A 24,470-nucleotide genomic window follows, 5' to 3' on the forward strand; every position below is an offset into this window, starting at 1 on the left:
AAGATATTTATTGATTTATGGTACAATGAAACGCATTGAAAAACTAATTTATTGAATTTTCACTTGCACTTGTTATTCTTCAGTGGTTTTTCTTTAATTCCCCTTGAAAGCATGCTAGCTTGTGAATTTGGTGGCGAAGGTTACCCAATTTCACACTTTTATGTATCCACACCCAAACAAACACGTGAACGATGTTTACTTTCAATAGTAACCTTACTTGGACATGAAAGATCCATCAAATCTAGAGCATTCTTCCACAGATCACTCTATTACATGGGAATTTCGTATGATAATCGTGTGGACTTGCTAATTGATCATCGCTAATCATTATCGTCTTTGTGATACGATTATTCGAAGTGCGAAACGAAATTCAAGTGCGGCGCTCAAGCAGATGGAAACTGTCGCTATGGCTGTTGATAAATGTTCAATTTAGTCTTTAGTGTAACCTCGGCCAGATCAGACTGCTGCATTATATTTTTCATTTGGTGTATAGTGAAAATCAAAACCAGGTGATAGGGGCTGGTTTTGCTCCTTTACATAGGTATTTACTGAAAAAGTGACAAGTGGCAAATTAATAAATAAATGTTGATATTATATAAACAGGACATTAAGACATTTATAATATTTTACCCTGAATGTGTAGTGACGATAGAACTCTGGTTACTTGCTGTTATTATAAAGACTTTGACGTCTCGACTTAATTCGTCTATAGCTAAACTATGGTTACATTACCAAAATAGCAAAAATAAGTGTACTCATGAAACTTAGTCCTGTATTTCAAGATTGCGCTGCACATTACGCATGAGGGTCCGCATTACTCCGGCTGCATGCTTATCTTAGTGATCTAACATTGGGGCCTTTTTCGTTTTATGTTCGTAGGCTGAAATTTCAGCCTGTCAGCTGTTGCAGTTTTGCAGTTGCAGTGCAGTTTTCGAGCAGCTATCTGAGTGGGTATAATATAGAGGTGGGCTTATTCCAAGGTGTGTGTATTTAGAAGGCTGATTTTTATTACTCCTGCTTTTGCCTGCTTGGGTTTCACCCGTCCGGCCAAAAAGTGACGTTCAAATTTGGTTATAAAAAACATGTTTTGAGACCACCTGGACTACATACACTTTGATTATAGATTCCACCACCTGATCTCTGTAATGCTCCTTGGGATTAATGAAAGCACCACCTTGTTTTGCCATTTTTCCGAGAAGGTGTTCGAATCTAATTCTGAAATAAGTCTTGAAAGCTTGTATAAGCCGACAAGATCTTGTAGAGCATTGCGAAGACCGCACTGAACCAGATATCAGATCACATCAGATTCATAATCGATAGTTAGATTGTTAGTGGGACGTTGAAAAAGATTATTAAAAATGATGTGCGGCCTGAATTGTTACTTGTCGGATAAAAATTGTTGAATTGAATTTATACGAAAAAATCTGAAATTTCTCTTTAACCCTATTCCAGGCAACCGGCTACCCCCTTATTTCTCTGATTCTAGGAATCCGATTGATTTGAAATTTGGAATATGTGTGTAAACCACAGCGATAATTCTCTGGATTTTTTGGCGTTAATAATAACTAACCTGGTTTTTGATAATAACTAACCTGTTTTTTATAATTAATTTTTAAAATAATATGCTCTTAAAAGCTGAAAGGTTTTGTTTGAAGAAAAAAAAAATCAAAACGTAAAAAACATTTTTTCAGCACTCTACAAACAAATTCACATCGAAACGGATCTAAAGGCCGGGCTGCATTGATCGTACTCCGTAGTGTGATTTTTGTGAACGCCGAGTGGACGTTTATCGAAATTACGCAAGTGAAAATCGAAATTACACTAGCGAGTACGGACAATGTCCCCCGGCCTTAAGAATTGAACATTTCGTCTATATGATTTAGCTAAAAAGGATCCCACTTTGATGCTCTACTCATTAATTCACACTGTAATATGTTACGCCAATGCTGTGCAATCCTTATCCACGGGGTTTTAAGCTAAATACAGTTTTATTACAAAATATGAAAAATATCACGCGGCACCCATGAACACACTTAAAAACAGCATTTGTAATGCCGTTTCATCCGATCTGATATGCCAAAAGTGCCAAATAATCTGATATTCAGCCAATACATATCAATGGGTCTTTATCACATTCATGTTAATTTTGAGCCAAGATTTCAGCGCACACTTCATGCAGCTTAATGCTGTGTAGTAAAGCTTTGCCACTTGTTTAGATTGCTTTTATCACAGATTTGTTTGTCAATCAATATGCAAGAAATTCAAAACAAACTTGTAATACAGACATCAAACATGGTATAACAATCGAGTAGCAAAGCGTACTGGGTTGTTACTAATTTGCTTTGTCATTTAATCTTTAAAATGAACATATTATCAAGCATATACAGAAAATGTGTTCTATAAACAACAATAAATAACAATCCTTGGCGACTTCAGTGTTGCTATGTTTAATCAATCGATCTGCCACATTATTTGTCACCAACATGTTAAACGTTACCTAAAAGAGATTTGTTTATGGCCCAACGCTATGGGTGATCCATTATTAACGTTACAACACACTTAGTGATCATAATTTTTTGATATATTTTATAATTCTATTCCACTGCAGCCGTTAGGGATAGGTCAGAAACGCCTTCTATTAATAATCTATTAAGAACTGGCGGAAGATGCGACATCCACGGAACTCGAATGGAATGATGAATCCGGCTTACAGTCGCGATCCCAACGACACTCCGGAACCCACGGGGGGTCGACGATCGCGATCAAAAATATCGCAGGTTATCGTTGCCCGACCACATTACCAGCAAGAGGATCTGAACAATGCCTTTAACTACTTCAAACCAAAGTCTAACTTCTACCAAGAAGCTCTGGAAAGCATGAGAGAGATGGACACGAAAACATGCCTTACTGGACTTTTCCCGATCTTCCAATGGCTTCCGGAGTACTCATTTCCTAGTGATTTCATTGGAGATCTTATCAGTGGATTAACGGTTGGTGTAATGCACATACCGCAGGGAATGGGCTATGCACTTATAGCTAACATGCCACCAATCACCGGAATCTACACGGCATTCTTTCCAGTGTTTATTTATTTCCTATTGGGTACCTCAAGACATAATTCCATGGGTGAGCTTACAGGCATACAATGCTATTTACAAAACAATGTAACAAAACAATGTGTATCAAACATATACATATATCTTACCCTACACTACTCAGGTACGTTGGCGGTAGTTTCGATTATGACTGGAAAAGTTGTTTACAATCACTCTGGGGAGGGTTCAAACTTCACCAATTTGGAGGTCGGAACTGCGTTATGTTTTCTTGTTGGCATAATACAGGTAGTACTAGTGTGTTAACTTAGTTAAAACGTGAAAACACTGTCAAACTAACGTCTTACATCTTTTAGCTAGTAATGTGTCTGCTTAGAATGGGTGCTGCTTCATTTTTACTCTCTGAAGCTTTGGTTTCCGGATTCACCACGGGGGCGGCAGTTTATGTCTTTACATCTCAAATGAAGGACATACTAGGCGTAACTCTGCCTCCGCTGGGTAGTAAGTTTGAAATCGTTTATGTAAGTTCTCCTATACCTTAACAAGTTTTGAATATGCTAACAAATCATTGTGATCCTTTCGGTCCCTTTCTAGACTTATTATGAACTCGGAAAAAAAATACCTGAAACTAATCTTATAAATTTGGCGATAGCTGCAGTTGCTATAATCATACTTTTGATCAACAATGAAATAATAAAGGTTTGTTTTTTTTTGTTCAACTACACATACTACACACGATTAATTGATGAGCTTTTTTTAACTGAATAATGTTTCCATGTTCCAGCCCCGCCTTGCCAAACTTTGTATCATTCCCATTCCAATTCAGCTTATTCTTGTTATTGGTGGAACTTTGTTATCGATACAATACAACCTAAAAGAAAATTATGCAATAAAGGTAGTTGGAACAATTCCTCAAGGATTGCCAGGTGAGTGAATTTATTTCTGCCCAGCTAGGCAGAATAACTCCTACGGGGACAGATTTTCCTTCTGAGTGGAATGCCCCAAAAAAGATTAAATATTCGCTTCTATAGTCTCGTGCTTTAAGGCCAACGTGAATTTTATGCCCAACATAATTGTATTCACTTATTATTTAATTATAAAAAATTAATTGTTGGTGGTTGATTAAAAAATGTTTACTTGAGATAATATTAAGCAGGAAGAGTTGTTTATACAAGTAATGTAACTGTAACTGTTTGATAATCGTTTATTAATTAAAAGAAGCAACACATGCTAAAAATGTTAGCATTTGGTTAGGTCTTTCTCAAATGATATAATATTCAAGAAATTTATTAGTTCCTCTAAATTATTTTGAAAATTTTAATAACCTGTTAACTCTGTTACTTCCAGCGCCCAAGCTTCCGAACTTCGACATATTACCAGAAATCCTCACAGAAAGCATCACCGTGGCTGTAGTCGGCTATACTGTATCGGTTTCTTTGGGAATAATATTTGCTAAGAAGGAAAATTACGAAATTGGCTTCAACCAGGAACTGCTAGCACTCGGGGCGGGCAACGTATTTGGGTCATTTTTTTCGTGTTATCCCTTTGCAGCGTCTCTTTCACGTGCAGCTATCCAATACCTGGCGGGCGGAAAAACGCAAATAACGGGTCTCATCTCATGCAGCTTGCTTGCGGTGGTGCTTTTGTTTGTGGCATCATTTTTCCAGCCGTTGCCTCGCTGCATTCTCGCCAGTATTATCGCAGTTTCTGTGCAAGGTTTATTGATGCAGGCCAAAGATCTTCCAAAGTTCTGGCGTCAAGGTTTTTTCGATGGTGTTACTTGGGTGCTCACGTTTATATCGGTGGTATTCATATCGATTGATGTTGGACTACTGGTCGGATTTGCTCTAAGCGTTTCAAGCATCTTTTTCCGTGCACTCAGGCCGTACATGTGCCAGATGGGAAATGTTCCCAACTCAGATGTATACTTGGATATAACTCGCTATGAAGGGGTGCGTTGTAGCTTAATTGATCTCGCGTTTAAAGCAGGAGCTTTATTGATCGGAGTGTTTCTGTTTTTGTTTTAATTATTTTTCCAGCTGATCGAACATCGTGGTATTAAGATCGTACACTACAGCGGAGGGCTGCACTTTGCTTCACGTGCCGTATTCAAAAGCAACATCTGCCAATTTCTAAATATCAATTTGACGGAGGAGACTAAGCGTCGCAAATCCCCCAACTTTATAGAAGCGGACGATGCCATCAAATATCTTATATTGGACTTTACTGCACTTAGCTATATAGACCCGTCGGCCATCTCCACCTTCAAAACGTTTGTTAAAGATCTGGAGGTAATCGATGTACAAACGCTTCTTGCAGGCTGTTCACCGCTGGTGTTTGAGAAGATGAAGAAATGCAATTTTATTGGTGGAGAGGAAAACTACGTTCGCACTTATCCCACTGTTCACGATGCGGTACATTTTGCCCAGAAACAACTGAGATTACGGGCAGGAGTATCGCAAACGATACAAGAAGTACGTCTGTAAAAGTTGTATTACTAATTTCATAGTTTTTGATTATACATTTTCATAGTTGCAAAATTGGTTGTCTTGCGAGCGCAATGTGGTTGAGCATGGGGGCGTAATAAAATTGTTATTAACCAATGTCAGTAAATAATCAATAAAAAAATTAGAATAAATGCCAATACAAATTAGTCGATTTAAAAGAGTTGATTGAAGCATGTTTGCATGCATTACAATATCACACTGAAGCATAAGAAATTTTATATGAATAATTTTTGTTACATAAATATTATATGTTAGTATACATATTGTGATGATTTATTCATTTACTTCGGTGTTGTGGACTCAATATTTGCACTCTTAGTTGTCGATTACGTGGCTGTGATTGTGCCCGAAGGATGGTCCTCCCTTGAATTTTAACGTGTTGATTTTTATGTGTTCAAATCGCAATAAAAATTGTTTAATAGTGATCGGATTTGGTCAGTTCAGCTCATCGATATCACAAACTCCAGACGAGGAAAAAATCCTATGCGAATTAAACAAAGGATCAATACCACAAAAAAGCCAGAGTCATATGGATCAATGATTGAAAGCATCATAGAAATGGGGTCATCGTACTCAAGAAACTGCAATAAAAAACCGACTAACAAAATAAACATTGGGCTCTCTCATGAGTGCCTGCTTAAGTAAGTTCTCCGATGTTTTAGTTTTTTCTGATGTAAACTGAGTGATGTTTTATTATCAAACCAATGGAAATATCAAAATTTAAAGTATGTATCGTATCAGCATCATCAGCAGGAAATATTCAACCTTAAGAGTGGATTACAACAATCATAATTTGAATTAGATTGTAAATAAACAAAACCACCTTTATGAAAATCCATAGATCTGGTCAACGCATTGATTTTATTTCATAGACGTAGTTCGATTGAAGTACAGTAGAATGTCGATTATCCGGGCAGCTCGGGACCGGACGGTTACCGGTTAATCGATGTGCACGGATAATGGTCCAAGAAATGTCAAATTCATATAAAAATTATCAAATTCACTAGTTTTATGATTAATTCACTTTGAATTAATCGATTAATCGTTTGTAGAATATTATTTTATTCAATAACTATAGGTTTGGCAACTTTTCATGGGCAAACATGAATTTCGAAAATACCACTAAACACTACAGAGTTGCACAAAAAAACTGGTTGCCCACTTGACTATCGCTGCAAATGTTCGCCGTACGTTTGAACAGCTGTCACATTTATGCGCACGGTTAAGCCGCCCGCCGGTTAATCCGCCCCCGGATAATCGACGTTCTACTGTAATAAAAAACTAGATTTCAGTTAGTTTAAACAGATCTTGGTTTTATGGAGATTCCTTGGTTTTATGGAGCTGTAGAACTAGAGATCGCGTTGCACTGCCTATTGCATTTTGGCAATTGCTTGGTTTTAAGCGGTTGCCTACTTTAAATCATTTTGGACTTTATGGACCATAGGATTATTTACTGACACGCGGGACGAGTTTTCCCAAACAAAACCTGAAGGTAGAAGAAGCGTTACGTTTCGTGTCTCAGGACTTCGTTGACATTTCATTACCTTCTTTTACAATAGATGATGTACGTTTAATGATTTCAAAGCTGAAGCCTCTGGACCCGATAATATTCCGGGAATAGTGATCATTTGTATTATTTATTCTTTTTATCAATTGCATTGTTAACGCTACACTTGACTGCCCGGTTCTAAAATACGCGGAAGACGTTAATATGTACTTTCCTGTTCGTAGCTCTAATGACTGTCTCCGATTACACGGCTTTCTATGTTTTTAATCTTTGGTGCTCCTTAAACTGTTTGTCACTCAACGTCAGTAAGTGCTCAGTTATGTTTAGTTATGTTCTTTCTTACACTTCATTGCCTCGTTCTGAAACTGTTATACGGACGTCACACGAAGCGTAAACTTTGACGTAAACTAGGTTTCAGCCATACAACCCTATAATCTTTTGACAGGAAGTTTACGATCTACCATATAAATCAAGCGTAATCAAGCTTTTTGAGTTTACGCCTCGTGTGACGTCCGTTTTAGAGAATGTAAAATTAAGTATTATGCTAGACACGAAACTTTAATTAGCTAACAACGTTATTGCTAGGGCTAACAGGACTCTCGGACAAACAGACAAAAGACGTTATTGCTAGGGCTAACAGGACGTATGGACATATAATTCAGTTTAAAAATCATTTTACAGTTAAAAAATCACTCAAATCATCACTGTAATTGAGTACGCTTCGGATGCTTGGTTTCCGGAGCAAGTTACTCGAATTGAGAGGCTTGAGAGGATTGAACGAAAATTTACCCGTGCAGTTATTAAGCGGTTTCCGTGGACAAATAACGATGTACTACCATATTATCGCACGAGATGTCAATTGCTAGACCTTGAAACTTGAAATTTTTATGTTTAAATTGTTAACTGGAAGAATTGATGCACCCCTATTGCTAAGTAATGTTAATTTGTATGTCCCTATTACGCCTTTAAGAACTCGACAATTTTCAATGACTGATTTTCTTTACCGTCTTTTCTGTGCTAGGGATCCGTTATTATTGATGTATAAGAATTTTAAATGTCATTGACTTGTCCTGTCTAAAGAGGCAAATGAGGCCAATTGGCTCAAAGTCTCTATAAAATATACAACTTGTCCTTTAGTGTCCCGAAATGTACAAGTGTAATACGAGATTAAATTACGTCTAATTTTAGGAGTCCATAGTTTATAAGACATTAGTTGTAATTGAGTATGTAGGCCACTGAGGCTTGATACCTCAATAATAAATAAATAAATAAATAAATAAATAAATAAATAAATAAATAAATAAATAAATAAATGAATAAATGAATAAATAAATAAATACATATATAAACTAATAAATGAATGAATGAATAAATAAATAAATAAATAAATAAATAAATAAATGATAAAATAATTAAAGAAGTAAGTCAATAAATCAATAAATAAATAAATAAATTAATGATTAATATATTAATAAAAGAATAAATAAATAAATAAATGGGAAATAAGCGACCGTTAGGGACTTGGAACAATTGTCAACTCGTGCAACTTAGAATGGTAAAGCCTAATGAATTGAATGTTGCGGCGGGACGCGTTTGGCCCGGTGGCTGGACTTTGCCGACCGCAGGTTTAGGCAAATGCGAGCTTTACCTAAACCTGGTTTAATTGAAAACTATTGCTAGGAAGATCGTAAACTTTATGATGTGCAAGTGTGTGACATATATATTGACGAGTGCAGTAGATTTATTGCCAGTTAATTTGAACATTTTGTTCGTGCTGAAGAATATTTAAATCAATTTTTTAATTATGACCGATAAAATCTAGTATGAAATGTCTAACATCATGAGCAAAGAAACTCTTTCTAGAAATATATCGATAAAAAATCGTTTCGCATTTTTTTTTTTGCAGCAATGTAAGCAGTAGCGGTTGACTCAATCAGTGATTATGAAAATGAATGAACAGAACAGAACTACAATTTTGTAATGAATAATTAATATCTTCCAATATATTAGTAACATGAAGACACTTTTCATTTTTTTCTTTATCCTAGCACATACCGTTCCACCGTACAGAAAAACGCCTACGGGGGAAAAAAACATTTGCTTGAACAAAATTAAAATAACAAAATCTTTTGAATATTCAGAATGTAAAACGTCCTTTATAGGTTGACGGGCAATAGTTAAATGTGAACAATGTGAAATAAATGAAACATATAACAAATCTTTACAAATTTAAAGAAAACCGTTAAGTAACGTGATCATAGAATATTTTATATTGTAACGTATGTATGACATACACAAAATATTATGATATAGAAGTAATGGTAAATCATTATTCAATAACTAATTTCGGATGAAAGCAACCTAATTCAAGCGATGTCTCACATCATCAACAATTTATTTCTTGAGTTCTTTGCGCCGCACATACGTTTTCGATCGTTTTCACATTTCTTTACACTCGCTCCCAATTCACTCTTTAAATCATTCACAAACTTTGGTTATGCATAAAAGATAAATATCATTAGCACATGCGCTAAGTTATTTCTGCTCCTTCATACAATACTAGCATTACTTTCACTTCGGTAATGCCTCGGTATTATGTAGAATAAATATATCGAGCTTTCTGATCTGTTGCTTTGTGTATAATTTATTACTCTCTTGTCTGACTACCTAATTAGGGTTGCGCTAGTTTAACATTCTGTTCTATAGGTTCACACATGGTAACACATTTCGATTTAGAAAACAAGTTTCACTTTTATTGCATAGCTTAAACAACAATTCAAAAAGCAAGAAAAATGGTTAATTGAATAATAAATGTAATTCATATAAGTGATGTAGGTGCAGTTAAATAAAACCAATAAATGTAAAAAAGGTTAATTTAAATTAATGTTGTTACCAACAAATCTGAATCGCAACAGTTGGTAAATCTTTCATGTAGCTCATCTGTCATAGTACTCATCTGTTAAAAAATAGCAGAAGTAAAAGCATAGTAGCAATACAAATATGCCATATTTTCGTTTCCTCGATTGACTCAAAATGGTATAAGTATAGTTAAAAACGATACGGATTCCCATGTTCAATGGCTATTTTATATTGTTTTACCATTTCAAAATAGATTTTACTACAAAGCAAATTCGGCTGAATAGTGAATAGGCTGAAACCTTACTGTTAGATTTAGGTAACACTGACCAGGTCTTTATATGATTCAAAACATATTCTAAGAGAAAATTTCTAGCTTACAGTAAAGTTTACCGTATTGTTTATAGAACAAAGCATCAGTGCAACACAGCAATTGAAAATCAATATTTTTTATTTGTTGCAATACATCAATGAACATTCTAGAATACAACGCACACATTAATCTGATTCACTCAAAGTTTTAACAAACAAACACACAGCATCTAAAATAAACGCTAAAATCATAATAACCGTTTCATGAATTACACCCTATAGCAAGGACTGATGAACCGGTTGTGTGGTACTAACAAGTCTAGGAAGCCTATATAGGCCAATTCAGTAGGTGATCATCCAGAAAAAGTAGAACACCATCATGCAGTGTGCAATTTAGCAAGCTGTACATTAATGGGGTTTGTTTTTAATTTCTCACAATTGCTGCTCACACTTAAAAGTGCGAGCATAAATAAACTGCTGTTTGGATATGTAAAAAATTATCTTAAATGTTGTAAACTGAGTTCCATTTCACGTTTTCTAACCATAACGTTTCTTCCAATCGAGCAACAAACTTGCCACATTTTTCCAGCATGTATATAAGCATATGTATCTGTAGAGCGGAAGTAATCGGAGTAAATTTTTAATCCAATATCCAGAATGTAAGAATGTTTAACATTTACATCAATATACCAATATTCTCAAAAGGTATGATCAGGTTGGATATGACCTATATTATATCACAATTTTACTGACTTCACTACTACGCTATGCTACATCAACAGCCAATATAATCTTTGTGTTCCTGTATCCTTCGTATTTCTTGTGTTTTTTGTTTGGTTTCGATTCAGTTACAGTTCTCTAGCATACAAGCTTGCAGTTATTTGTTGCTATTCTGATCATACCGTATGATGTTCAAAAAAAAATCATTACGTTAACAAACTAACAAAAATTAAACAAAAAACAAGCTATCACTTAGTACTTAATTAAATCAATCCTTTTAGAGTGCGTCATGCCAAACAATCCATTTTTGAGTGTACAAGTAACGATTAGGATTGAGACAAAAAATAATTTTAAATATTGTACTCCTGACAGCATTTAGAACAATAAAAGTTGGTGTTGATACTACCGTAAAATTTGCAACCCTCTGTACGACATAGCTGATTTTTGCCATAATGGCTGCTGTTTACTGTTGGATGTGATGTTTGCAGTACACTACTTCCACCAACTACACCGATAGAGGAAGAAGATGACGATGATGAAAAAGGATGTAACGATCTTGTGGTTTCATTTGTATTTCCCAATGAGCCATGTGAAGCAACTAATCCGTTATGATTACATGCAAACTGGCCTGTTCCTGTAACTGTGTTTTCTATACCATTAGATACTGGTGGAAGATTTACCACACACATTGCACCAGTACGAGTGTACGGCATGTTAGTGCTGTTAGTAGCGCTGACGACGCTTCCTCCGGGAGAGTAAATAGATGCTACAATGCCACTAGAACTGGAAGTCGTAGAACCGGATGAGGATGGCCCGATGGGTGGTTTGGCACTGGTTGCATATTCAGTACACATACCTGTACTCACATGCTGCTGATGAGGTGGTTTACTTATTTCTTCGTCTCTATGATAATGAGGCTGATGTTGCGACTGGTGATGATTATGATAAAGTTGTTGCTGGTATGAGTGTTGTCTATTAAGCCCACTAGCATTGGATGACTGATCCACACCAGCAATTGTAACAACATTCTTGTAGACCGAGTTTGATGAAGAATGCATGTCTTCGGGTTTGGTATCATTGTAGAAGGTAGATCGTGATAAATACAGTGTTTGATCAAGATCGTTTAAACGCCTTGCCGAAGGTAATTTCTGTATGCGATCGTGTGCATCCATGTCAGCTTCGGCGTAAAATTTGGACTTGCCCGTCCCGTAGCGAAGAGTGTAGTCCGTCGAATCTACGATACATTTTGATGACTCTCTCTTGCATTGCATTTCATAACATTCTAGGCACATATAACTAGTCGCAGCAGTACCGTAATTCAGACAACCAGCATTGATACAATTGACCGGCTCTCCTCCAACCATTCGTGATACTTCTGGACTTTCACTGTCACCAGGATATTCTTCGTGTTCGCGATGAAGCTGACCAACTTCTGCGACATATTTGGTCAGACGTTCAATTTCCTTTCTGTCGCGCATTTTCTCCGCTTCAAGATAACGTTCTTGAGCGCATTCTAGGTAATTTTTGATCATTTCTTCCTGATATTCGTGACGCCGTGATTTTAATTGCGCACACAAAATTCGGAACCGCGGAAGCTCACTGCGAAAATTACTTTTATCATTAAATTGAGATTTTTTACTACTGGCACCGCCCGTAGTACTACCGCTATGGCTATTTTTACTTCCGATACGTGTAATTGAACCAATATTTTTACGCAACTTTCTACTCATTGATTTCCCAATACTACCAAATTGTTTTGCTACACTTTGTAGTTGCTTTGCCGCTTTACTTTTGCTTCCAACATCTTTTCCGCTTACACCCCCAGGTAATGATTGATTGGAAGCTGTCATGGAAGCAACTGCCGAGGACACAGTTGTAACAACGGGTGTCGAAGAAGTTGTGCCGACATTGTGATTATAATTCTCATCGGATGTGAATACTATTTCTCCCTCCGCAATTTTCTTTTCATACTCATCGTCCGAGTAATCGTCGTAGTAAATTTCATCGTCGGGACTTTCGATGCCCGTAGCATGCACTATATCCAAATATTCTTTAAGTAGCGCAATATGTTCACGGTCCGTTAGTATCCAGTTTCCATCACTTCCATCGTACTCGCGCCAGTTGAAATCTTTTCCAGGATCAATGCAAAATTGAATTGGAAGTAATTGATTTGTTTCATCTACAAGGGGTATTAACGCCGGCGGACTATCGTTACTTGCTTCCATAGCTACTAATGCAGAAAAGTGTGCCATATCATAAGCCAGCAGCAATGGGGCTCGATGGCATTCGTTTGACGGTACTTCGAACGGCAAATAAACTCCACCAAATGGTATGGGAGAGAATGCTTCGCCATTAATATCCCTAAGAAACACATCGGAAACCACGATGATGGTGCGTCGAAGAATATGCGCTAGTGCTAGCACATGAATCTCTTCCAAGCTTTCGTAAGTAGCATTTACGTCTTCTCTATCGTGAATCGATGTTGCACTCGCTCCAGCATTCGCAGCATCAAAGTTTTTTTCGATCAACAACGATCGTCGCCGGGAAGGCCCGGTGCTTTTCGAGTTACGTCTTGGTTCTGGTGAAGCAATAGCAACAATCTCTTCCCATTCTTTAGCCCACTCGCTTTCACAGAACACAAACCCGGCCTGCTTGTTGACACGGGTTTGCTGAAATCGCCACCGTCGATACAGTGCTTCACGAAATTCTTCCTTCGATAAAATATCATGCAATGTACGGCGCAGGGTCAAACGGCGATCGTGGAAGCCCCACATAGCGAGTGATGCAGCATGTAGTAAACAGTTGCCATCACCTGTAGTGGCTAATGGCCAAAGTTTTCGACAAGCTCCTGATTCATACCACCAATTCAAACGATTCGTAGCCTCCAATGAGTTAAGAGTAGAGTTTTCAATCAAGTCTTTTTCAAGAAATTTGCTAAAATGAAAAAAATACAACAACATTACAGCTATAATTACACATGTAAACGAGTGGCATTTACTTACCGAAAATCGTCTGTATATTTTGTCAGGTCGGGCAGAGTAAACGTATAGTCTGGTGTATCAATGAAGTTAAGATTCTTGTCATTTTGCTCGTGAATATGAGCATGGAAATCCATCTCAAACTCTTGTCTAGCACGTGAAACTAATGTCACATTTTCCGTAGCACGTGATATTCCTCGTTCTAATTTTTTGCCTAAATGAAAGAAACAGATAAAAAGTATAATTATAATCCATTGAACTGGCCATGCCTTTTTGCATAATCAAAAGAAAAAGCATATTTCTAGCGTTTTGAACATATTTGTATTTACAAATAACATTTCTCTTAATATTGTTAAACTACATTTGTTTCGTGGCTATCATTAATGAATCATTTCAGTTGTTGGTTGTCTAAGAAAAAAAAGAATACATTTATAGACACATGTTACATTTGGCAAATAAATAAGAGCTTCAATGAAGGTTTCAATTTGACTGTTAGCGAAACATAAGATGATAAACAGCATTAGAGAGAAAAAGATGGCGATGTTATTACGAAATATGAAACATACTATCAAAAATGTCTATTGAATCTGCTTTCGTGAGTGTTGGCCTCAGCTGTACGGTTGATGTTTGTAAATCAGTGATGTAGTTCATTCCAATGTTGTTGCCACTCTCATGAATCACATTTCCGAACATAGAAATCCCGATGGAAGACGATGCGGAGTTTTTAAAATGATTGTGCTGTGGATTACGGTGTGATTTCATCGTAGATAGAGACGATGTGGATAGATTTGCCGGTGGAAATTGCATTTGCACGTTTGAAATATTGCTATTACTACTAATTCGGTTACTTTCGCCAAAGCTATCGCTTTTACTGATCACGCTTCCGTTAGTTACGTATGAAAATTGTGAATCGTGAATATGGTGTATTTGTAGCGGCTGTTGCTGGTTGTTGCGTTGGTTTTTACAAAATGTACCCGATGAAAACATCGATGTTGTTGCTGATGGTAGCATTGAAGGAGACGCAGATCCATACGAACGTTGCGTTGATGCGGATGTAGATGATTGTGAATTGTTTAGATCTTCGCTTTCATTTTTCTTGTTGTTGAAATATTCCGTAGTCGAAGTATCTATCGGACGATATGTTGAATTAGAATTATTATAATACCAAAATAATCGCAATACGTATCAACAATGTTCAATAAACACATGAATATACAATGTAATGGATAAAGATGAATAGTTCAAACGGAATTCTATAATGCACAATTCATAAGTGTACCGATAAAAGCGAACTCATGTGTACTCCATAAGCACATATAATAATTATTGGATATACTTCAATAATTTCCTTTTCTTTAAACTGGTTTGATTGATACTAACAAGTGTCGATATGAATCACTGAACACACATAATGTTTTTACTGAAACCAAACAAACTAAAAAAAGGCAACCAAAATATTATTGTAAAACAAAAATGCACCACCACGAATAAGAAATATCTTAGCCATAGATCATAAGTACCATTGTAATCAATTAGCGCTTTCTTCAAATCCCACTCCCAAGTTTTTAAACAGCTGACTGCGTCTTGCGTATTAGCTCCAGTGTGCGTGATGAATTCCGTGACTAAATGAGTGGTTTCCATGTTCATTGTTCGAATTGATTCCTTTTATCTGGCACAAATAAGATACAGTATGGAATGCTATCAACTGATTCAGTCTATAGCTGGTGGGGCAATCACACACGACGATTTGACGATGGCCTCCTCCTCCAACATGGACTGCATTATTCTCAATCAAGCGGTTCATGGACCGGTAACACTTATCGCGGAAGAGTTTTATATTTGCCTCAAAGCAAGATTATTTCTCGTTAGTAATATATTTTACTGATACACTCTACAAAGTGGTATTTTGGCTTATTATTTTTTGGGTTGTACTAGCTGCGATTTAAATAGCAGTAGCCGGAAGAAACGTCGAGAAAGTTGTTTAATTTTGTTGTACTTGTAAAGTGACATCCAGAACGATGTTTAAAAGCAACTAAACTATTTTAACTGTACAATATTTAGAATATTTATGTTTTATTGAAACAATGTATGCATTTTTTCTGAGGCAAGAGAACGAATGAGCAATACCCTCCTATAGTTGTTAAATGGTGAAGTGGCTTTGTCTGTCAGCACACGAAAAAGCTTGAAAAGAAATGAGAAAGAGTTCAAGATATATTAATCATTTAGTGAATTTGCGTCCAATTGAAGCTAAACTATCGAAGACACAACAATACTTAACGAATTATGATCAAAGGTGATATAAATAAAAATGATAAATTAATAAACAATAATCATTAGATTTTGCTTCTTGAAATATTACAATAATTTTGTAAATGGCAAAATTTGCCAATTAGCGAACATGATAGCAACCATTATAAAGCATCTAACAATATTATAATCTTGCACCAATACGTTAAACTATTAAAGATATTTAATATCGCTATTGTGTTTATCCCTTTCTCAACCCATAAATACGTTATAATTTGCATAATTTTACAAAAAAAAATCAGAAATCCATCTTCTTCCTCATAAGGTTTAAAAAAATTAGATTTTCATATTCGAAGTTTGCAAACTATCTCCATGCATTGCAAAAAATTATCTCTTCATTTGTGTGCACAATACTATCGCTTAGTTAAATCCACTTCTTATTTGACTTTGACTTATTTTCTTATTGTTTTTCTTCTGATTTGGCTTAATGCCGGCCTATCCGTCCACGCTGATCGATACAGACGTCCTATCTAGACTTATAAATAAATACCATGCATTTGGATGTTTGATGCTTTTGGGCATTTTAAATAGATCTGAATGGGAATCGAACCGGTCCGCCTTGTAAAAATCGCTTGGATATGCTTGTAAGAACTGGCGCACCTAAAAGTAATTTAAAGTTTAGTTACATATTGTGATAAGTACGTTTACTTTGAGATGACTTATATCTTAGCGATTTGGATTCAAATTCGACGCTTTGCCCGAACGTCAATAAACTAATTAGAATTAGAGTGTACACCGTTGCAAGGTCAATGTGCTAAGAATTTCAATCGTTCAAAATGATATATTTGCGTTTCAAAAATTAAATCATAACAATATTGTTATTGTGTCTAAAAGGAAGCAGAAAACTCAACAGTAGCTAACTGTTTCTTAATTAAACTTTACTGTTGATATAATGTAAGGTCAAACGTTCCTATCATACACAATGCAACACGTACGTAACACCTATTCAACAATCTTTTAAAAGCATTGGAATAGCATCACACTGCAATGAATTCCATCAGCTCAATCACAAAGTTCAAGGCTATCGGCTGGTAATACAGCATTGTTGTAGAAGAAGAGTACAGTCGCGTCGCTGGATTCAAAATCTCTATTAACCAAATGTACTACTACTACAGCATTGTTGTGAATGTTCGAAGCATTGATCAAAGCTACTTGATCAAAAATGTTTCATGCAATGGGAAATAATACACCAATGGGTAAAATGCACCAGTGAACTTTATCTACCGTATCACTTACATTTAATAGAAAATAATAATATTGATTTACCAGCCTAGGTTGCAAAAATTACGACACACTGTTATTGTTTGTTTTGTATTAACATTCTCTCGAGTTAAGATCAGCTCGACTCACTCCGCTTCTCCCGCCCAATGATCTCAAGGACGGGAAGAATTGGCACATTACATTATCCGTCGGTTCCCTGATAGGAATGTGCCATCACATCATTCATTTACTTAAGAAATGCACGCTTCTGGAATGAACAGGCCATGCACGCATTTATCTATTTCCGATATCACTTCCGTTCCGTTTTGCACACAAACATTTGATTAGGTTCAACTCATACTTCTTAGTGTGCTAACAAATTGATGGTGCTGCCATATTACCCAAAAACATGAATCATCTAGCACATATTACGCATTTTGTCTGCCTACAGACGACGGAATTCCGTTTACCTTGGGATATTTATGTACACTACTCCGAATTTTCACTTGTTTCACAACCGATGGCTAGTTGATACACAACACAAATAAACAACTTGCACTAACGCAGTGGTACACTTTTAACATTGCCACGCACAAATTCAGCATAAAACAATACCATTCAGCAAGCAGTCTAGTAGAATGGAGATGAATTATAGATACCGATTGTAGAATTACTTAAATTTGATTCGCACTAGACATTCCGCACGAAAAACTTCGTGTGTGTTTCTATTTTTTTCTTTCTTTGCTTCAATAGTGCTGTGAATCAGATGGCCATGAAATCAAGCAACAAGAGTAAAGCACCCTACTGACGACGGTGTTCGAAGAGTATACAGGTATTCCCTGATGCGCGCTATTAAGGCGGACCGTAGGCAATAGCGTATCTCGAATATTAGCGTAAGTCGAATTTATAGGTTTTCAGGCAAATTATAGCTAAACAAAAGGGAATTTATTTTGCATTTGACATTCGTTGAGTCAAAATAGTACAATTTGCTAAAATAACTGTCAAATTTATAAAATCGCATATAGCGAAATCGCGTATATCGGGGAGTACCTGTACAGACATTTTTCCGCGTACAGGTAGTCCCCGAGATACGCAGTACCGCTTACACGCAGATTCAAAGATACGCGGTTTGCTTAATTTGACAGTTCTTGGCAAAGTGTGCATATTATACAGGGGTTTGCAAGTGACTTTCGAATGTAGACATAGGTTTTCACTGCGTACTGAATTATTTTCCACATCACTCTGAAATTTCATTTCCATCGTTATAATCAGAGTGTATTTAGACCAGGTAGTCTCGTCCCATACAAATTGACAACTAATTTTGGAAACAAAAAAGCTCCTTTTGACATAATGGGTGAAATGAATTTCCATACCGTATTAATACACGATGCGCAATCTCAGATTGCGCATATATTCGTTTTATCAAAACATATGTCATTTCGCGTAGCCAACCCTGAGCTATAAAAGTAATTTCCATACAATTTCAGATTGCACCAAGATTGCGCATAAATTTTCAAGATTATATGTCCGAGATATATAATTTTTTTTTTTTGACAGATAAATATATCAAACCGATCCGTTTGATAGATAAATATATATATCGTCTATTGCTACGGATAGGTACATTCTGTTCTTAGCAACACATACCCCAAACGCCACAGATTAAGCTTAAACAACTACCCAAGTGCCACAAATCCACTAAACGACCACTAAACGGGGTCTAAACGACTCAAGCTCTCAAGCTTAATCGACTGGAAAATCGAATGACCATAGAAAAAAAAAACGAAAGCTCCACACTTTGTCCGAATCCGAGTAACTCGGGAACAGATTGTACTGAAAAAATGTTTTCTAAATTTAATATTGCCCCAGTCGTCAACTCGTACGACTTAACAACATGTCCGTCATGGGTTCAAGTCCCGAATAGACCGTGCCCCCATACGTAGGACTGACTATCCTGCTATCGTAATAAAAAGTCATTGAAAGCCAAGCTCACTTCACTAGCGGGTACAGGCAGGCCTTGACCGACAGCGGTTGTTGAGCCAAACAAGAAGAAGAAGTATTAGTTTATTAAATTGTCATGAGAATATTATATCGATATTGGATTACGAATTTAAAAGATATAGCCTCTAAAGTCGGTGGCTACCCGTTTAGTCTTTTTGCCTGGAATATGATGTTTTTTGGTTGACAGTGACAGGGTTAAAGCAACGGAATGACAGATGGAGAACGCAATCGTTAACCCTGTAATTTTATCTGCGGCGAAATAGCACTGCTGTCAAAACAGTAAAATGGATTCGATTAGTTTTTTCTTATTGTTGTCGCTTGTTTCTTATGTTTGCTACGAAGCTGTACCGTCTAGTTTCTGAATATTTGTTGCAAACAGACACGATATAGCAAATGAGATCTATTGTTTGTGTAATTGTTGTGTCTGTTGGTATTTATAGTTTAACAGTATTCTAGAATTACGACCGCAGTATTGCACACCACATCCCGAGGGTGCTGCAAAACGTCATATAATCACGCATCGCCAATACGATACGATTGTTCAAACAAACCTTTATAGCTGAATCCACACGAATCGAAACGGTACAGCGAGGACGATATCGAAATACAACTACTAGAAACTCGAACCACTAGCGTCCATCAACTCGCACCCGTACCGGGTTCGTGGTTTCGTTCTCAGTTCCCGACATCAGTTTTATAATTGAACGACGCAGGACGGGGCGTTTCCGATTAAATTCGGAAGTAAGCTCAAACCACGGAACTAAGCCTGGTCCCTGGTACGATATGATGGTCCCATTTCGACGTAAGAAATCTAACAAACAATTTCCAGTGAAAGTATGTACCTTTGATTCGGAGCTTGAATTTCACCTTGAGGTAAGTTACTGCATCTGAGTGGTACACCAAAAAAACCGTATTATGATAATCCAATGTCATTTGTTTTGTTCGTAGCACCGAGCAACAGGTAGATACTTGTTTGAATTAATATGTCGAACGATCGGCCTGCGCGAGACATGGTACTTTGGGTTGCAGTTCGAAGATTCCAAAGGAAACCTGTCATGGCTGAAAATGGACAAGAAGGTCCAGGATCAGAGCGTGCACATGACAAACGGTAGCTGTATGTTTATATTCTTAGCCAAGTTTTTTCCCGAAAATGTGGCTGAAGAGCTGGTACAGGAGGTAACGCAGCATCTGTTCTTTCTACAAATAAAACAAGCCATATTGTCGATGGATGTGTACTGTCCGCCGGAGGCATCTGTGTTGCTTGCCTCATACGCGGTGCAAGCCAAGGTTAGTTTGAGGAAGAACTTAATAACTCATCAATAGTTGATTAATTGTTTATGGTTCTGTTAGTACGGCGATTATGACGAAGCAGTATGCAAGCCAGGGATGCTGATCAGCGAAAATTTGCTGCCGCAACGCGTGATCGATCAGTATCAAATGACACCCCAAATGTGGGAAGAACGCATTAAAACGTGGTATGCAGATCATCGAGGTATGTCCAGAGATGAGGCAGAAATGGAATATCTAAAGATTGCGCAGGATCTGGATATGTTTGGTGTCAACTACTTTCCTATAACGGTAAAGTATATTTGTGCAAGTAATATGTTTTGCGCCACACATCATCATCTAATGCCGTTATTTATAGAACAAGAAAAACACGGAAGTTTGGCTTGGTGTGACGGCGTTGGGATTGAACATTTATAACAAAGAAAACAAGTTGCTGCCAGTGACAACTTTCCAGTGGAATGAAATCCTGCACATCAGTTTCGACGATCGAAAGTTTGTGGTGAAAACTAATGACAGCAAAAGCCCCAAGCCTGTGATATTCTATTCGCAAAAGCTGCGCATCAACAAATTGATATTGGATCTGTGCGTGGGCAACCACGATCTTTACATGAAACGGCGCAAACCCGATACGATGGAAATTCAACAAATGAAAGCCCAAGCGAAAGAGGAAAAGCAACGAAGGCAAGTCGAGCGGAATAAGTTAACGCGCGAAAAGCAGCTGCGTGAAGCGGCAGAGCGAGAAAAGGCAGCGATGGAGCAGAGACTGATGCAGCTGCAGGAAGAGATGAGAGCCGCGAACGAAGCTTTGGTATTTCTTTGTCGAGCAATTTGAAGCTTCGTTTTGCTATACTAATTGCTTGTCAATCTGCATTCGATCTTTTTTAGCATCGCAGTGAAGAGGCAGCGGAACTTTTGGCGGAAAAAAATCGCCTTGCGGAGGAAGAGGCAATGCTACTCTCTCACAAGGCCCAGGAAGTCGAGCAGGAGATCAATCGGATGCGTATGACTGCTCGCAAAACGGAAGAAGAAAAGATGTACCTGGAGCGAAAGACACAAGAAGCAGAGTTACTCACTGCTCGCATGATGGAGGAGTCACGCAAACGAGCTTTAGAGGCCGACAAGTTGAAAAATGAACTGATACACGCGCGTGTGGCAGAAAAGGAAGCGAAAGAAAAATTGCTGAATTTTCTAAGTCGAACATCCACCGAATCGATACTCATTACACCTTCTTCATCACCGGAATCTCCTATGCATGAAATGCATTCGTACGATCTCTTGGCCGACGGTGATATGGAACAACTTTCACTGGAAATCGAAAAAGAACGGTGAGAACAAAGTGCCACTTTTGAAAGTACATCTTTTAATAAATTTGCATGGGTAATTGTTTTTTTACCCTAATTTGCTATTTTTAGGGTTGAATACTTGGCCAAGTCGAAACAAGTACAGAATCAGCTCAAGGAGCTTCGCTCTGAAATTGAGCAACTAAAAATCGGTGAGAATCAATGCCCACTGGATGACATCAATGCCGAGCAGTTGCGGCTAGGTGAGACAAAATATTCCACCCTGAAAAAGGTTAAGTCCGGTTCAACAAAAGCACGAGTAGCATTTTTTGAGGAACTGTAAGTTGTGTTTAACTTATGCAATTCATTGTTTTTGTCTGAATTTACATTGGGTTACGTACGCTTATTTTAATTTGCTCTTTTTATTTTTCAATACTTTTTGAAGTTCTTTGCTTACTTTTGTTCATGCCGCAAAAAGTATACGGATCAAATATGATCATTTTGAAAAACGCTTTCATCCTCGTTGCTCCAAATTCTTACCTCGTTGTTTCTATATTTGAGTTTATCTCTACAAACTAAACACATACCACATATGTTGGCGAAATATTGACTATTTTCACACAAGAAAGCCAAAAAAAGTTTATAACAAAAGTATGTCCAAATGTTTGTGTTGAAATGGTGCTCCCGATTGTTTTTAGTAGAAACGATAGAAAGTGTTTCGGGTAACACATGGTTCAAGTTAACGCCTTAATTAGATTGATTCAACGCTTAAAGAGATTTCGCTTATATTGTCTGCATTAATTCAATGTCGCCATTACTATCGATGATAGTTCGACGATATGCTATGGTCAAATTAGTTTTGTTAAATATATTTCACCCTTTTTTCGAAGATAGTTAATGTCTTTAATACATTTCTTCTTTCTTAAACAAGTCATTTAATTTGCAAATTGCCAATGGCGAAAAGCCAGCAATTACCATTAAGACCTCATCTACTTTTACTTTGTTACGATGTTTTGTTTTATTAATCCCATTGACGCATACCCCAGCTAGTATAGTAGTATAAAATACAGCGTACCCATTAGCTATAAATCACATTTACGTAGTATTTTCAATTTATGTTACAGTAAAATGATGGAGTATATAGTTTTACAAATATTAATTAGATACAAATAACCGAATGACGGTGTGTATTATAATTTATGTGAGATTGCTGCATTCATCACTATGACTAGTGTACCATAATAATAGGTTTTTATAGATTATATTTTCATCTTTCAACAGCTATAAGTAGTAACACTTCATTTGTTTCTTTTTACGAACATCGTGTAGCGCGTATAATAAAGTATGTTAATTCATCTTCGTACCTTTATTTTCATTGTTTACATTCATAAATACCACACCCTCGCTTCCCTTCACTTGTTTGTCACAACTGTGCGTGTTCTATATATTTGTTTGGGTTTTTCTGTTGGTGTTTCTGGTGTTCGTGTTAATTGCAATAATGGACATAGCATTTTTTTGGAGTATGGAATTCAATCGATAGTGCCATTTGCAAACAACAGCTTTAAATGCTGAGTTTTATTAATCGACCACATCTGCCAGCGGATGTGTTCTAAAAAAATAATAATAATAAAAGAGAAGGTACAAGTTATTGCATATTCCAAATTTCAAAATTATGCTGATATTATTTTGGATTCCATTTTCCGTATTGCCGTAAGAAAACACATCTCATTTGTGATTCATTGTATTCGGTTGTTATTATTTATTTGAGTGTACAGTTCTATCTTGTGTAACAATTCAGCATTATCATATGTCATCAGAAAATTAAAAAAATGTAACGGTTTTGGGTGTAACACTGCTCAGCGATAAATGCACTGTTCAACGGTGTCCGGGTTGCTGAATGAAAATAAATGCTTATGCTCAATTCTGTAAATTACAGAGAGCCGGAAGAATCGATAGTGTAAAACATTACGATCGGTTACGATTTTCTCGTATCTAGCACAACCTATCTCAGGAATGACAACTATTATAAGGTGCCTTGCAAAATTAACGAACATATCAGGCAGTTTCGAACGAAACCAAAGCCAGAAAAGAGCTCGGGCCATGAGAGCAAATGCGAACGAATTGTTAGGACTATTGTTATGCCGAAAAACTTCAACAGACTGCCAGTTTCTTCTAATGAGGTGACACAATCGAAAAGTGAACGTTTTCTATTGAAATAGATTCAAATGTTCCTGCGTCGACAATAAATTGAAATTTGATGTTTATAATCCACAATGCATTTATTATTGGTTTCAAAAATGACCAGATCGATTTAAATAAACAATTATTAGCTATCCGAACATAATGCTTGAACTTTACATCTCATGTGTATAAAATTTAATCATTTATTTTGTTAGCTCGCATTGCGTAAGTAATTTTTTGTTTCAATTTGAAGCTTTCAACCGTTTTTAGAACCTTTCGTG

The 24,470-nt window shown here is 36.8% G+C and overlaps 3 protein-coding genes across 18 annotated transcripts; 2 read left to right on the plus strand and 1 right to left on the minus strand.

Moving 5' to 3' along the window:
- Positions 1-303: 303 nt before the first annotated feature.
- LOC120958537 (sulfate transporter-like) lies at positions 304-5,709 on the plus strand. 2 transcript variants are annotated; one of them, XM_040381410.2, is made up of 8 exons: positions 304-509; positions 2,609-3,126; positions 3,220-3,341; positions 3,410-3,574; positions 3,648-3,752; positions 3,838-3,979; positions 4,401-5,005; positions 5,093-5,709. In XM_040381410.2, the coding sequence occupies exons 2-8, from the start codon at positions 2,667-2,669 to the stop codon at positions 5,537-5,539; spliced, it is 2,046 nt and encodes a 681-aa protein (XP_040237344.1). In that variant the 5' UTR covers positions 304-509; positions 2,609-2,666; the 3' UTR covers positions 5,540-5,709. The 2 variants fall into 2 exon arrangements, with proteins under 2 accessions (XP_040237344.1, XP_040237343.1); XM_040381409.2 differs by having other exon boundaries at positions 371-541.
- Positions 5,710-9,443: 3,734 nt separating this feature from the next.
- LOC120955973 (OTU domain-containing protein 7B-like) lies at positions 9,444-18,266 on the minus strand. Of its 13 annotated transcripts, none has more exons than XM_040377265.2 (6): positions 17,911-18,266; positions 16,731-16,840; positions 15,454-16,114; positions 14,500-15,060; positions 13,958-14,147; positions 9,444-13,889 (listed from the first exon to the last, which is right to left on the minus strand). In XM_040377265.2, exons 3-6 carry the CDS (start codon positions 15,578-15,580, stop codon positions 11,306-11,308), a joined length of 3,462 nt encoding a protein of 1,153 aa, XP_040233199.2. In that variant the 5' UTR covers positions 15,581-16,114; positions 16,731-16,840; positions 17,911-18,266; the 3' UTR covers positions 9,444-11,305. The 13 variants fall into 13 exon arrangements, with proteins under 13 accessions (XP_040233199.2, XP_040233195.2, XP_040233202.2 ...); XM_040377261.2 differs by having other exon boundaries at positions 17,507-18,266; XM_040377268.2 differs by having other exon boundaries at positions 16,061-16,114; positions 17,507-18,264.
- Positions 18,267-19,703: 1,437 nt separating this feature from the next.
- Positions 19,704-24,275, plus strand: LOC120955702 (moesin/ezrin/radixin homolog 2). 3 transcript variants are annotated; one of them, XM_040376793.2, is made up of 7 exons: positions 19,704-20,314; positions 20,390-20,728; positions 20,792-21,019; positions 21,087-21,536; positions 21,614-22,053; positions 22,141-22,347; positions 23,945-24,275. In XM_040376793.2, exons 1-7 carry the CDS (start codon positions 20,225-20,227, stop codon positions 23,967-23,969), a joined length of 1,779 nt encoding a protein of 592 aa, XP_040232727.1. In that variant the 5' UTR covers positions 19,704-20,224; the 3' UTR covers positions 23,970-24,275. The 3 variants fall into 3 exon arrangements, with proteins under 3 accessions (XP_040232727.1, XP_040232729.2, XP_040232728.1); XM_040376795.2 differs by having other exon boundaries at positions 22,141-22,271; XM_040376794.2 differs by having other exon boundaries at positions 22,141-24,275.
- Positions 24,276-24,470: the final 195 nt, after the last annotated feature.

This window comes from Anopheles coluzzii, chromosome 3, assembly GCF_943734685.1.
Source record: "Anopheles coluzzii chromosome 3, AcolN3, whole genome shotgun sequence".
Lineage (NCBI taxonomy): Eukaryota > Metazoa > Arthropoda > Insecta > Diptera > Culicidae > Anopheles > Anopheles coluzzii.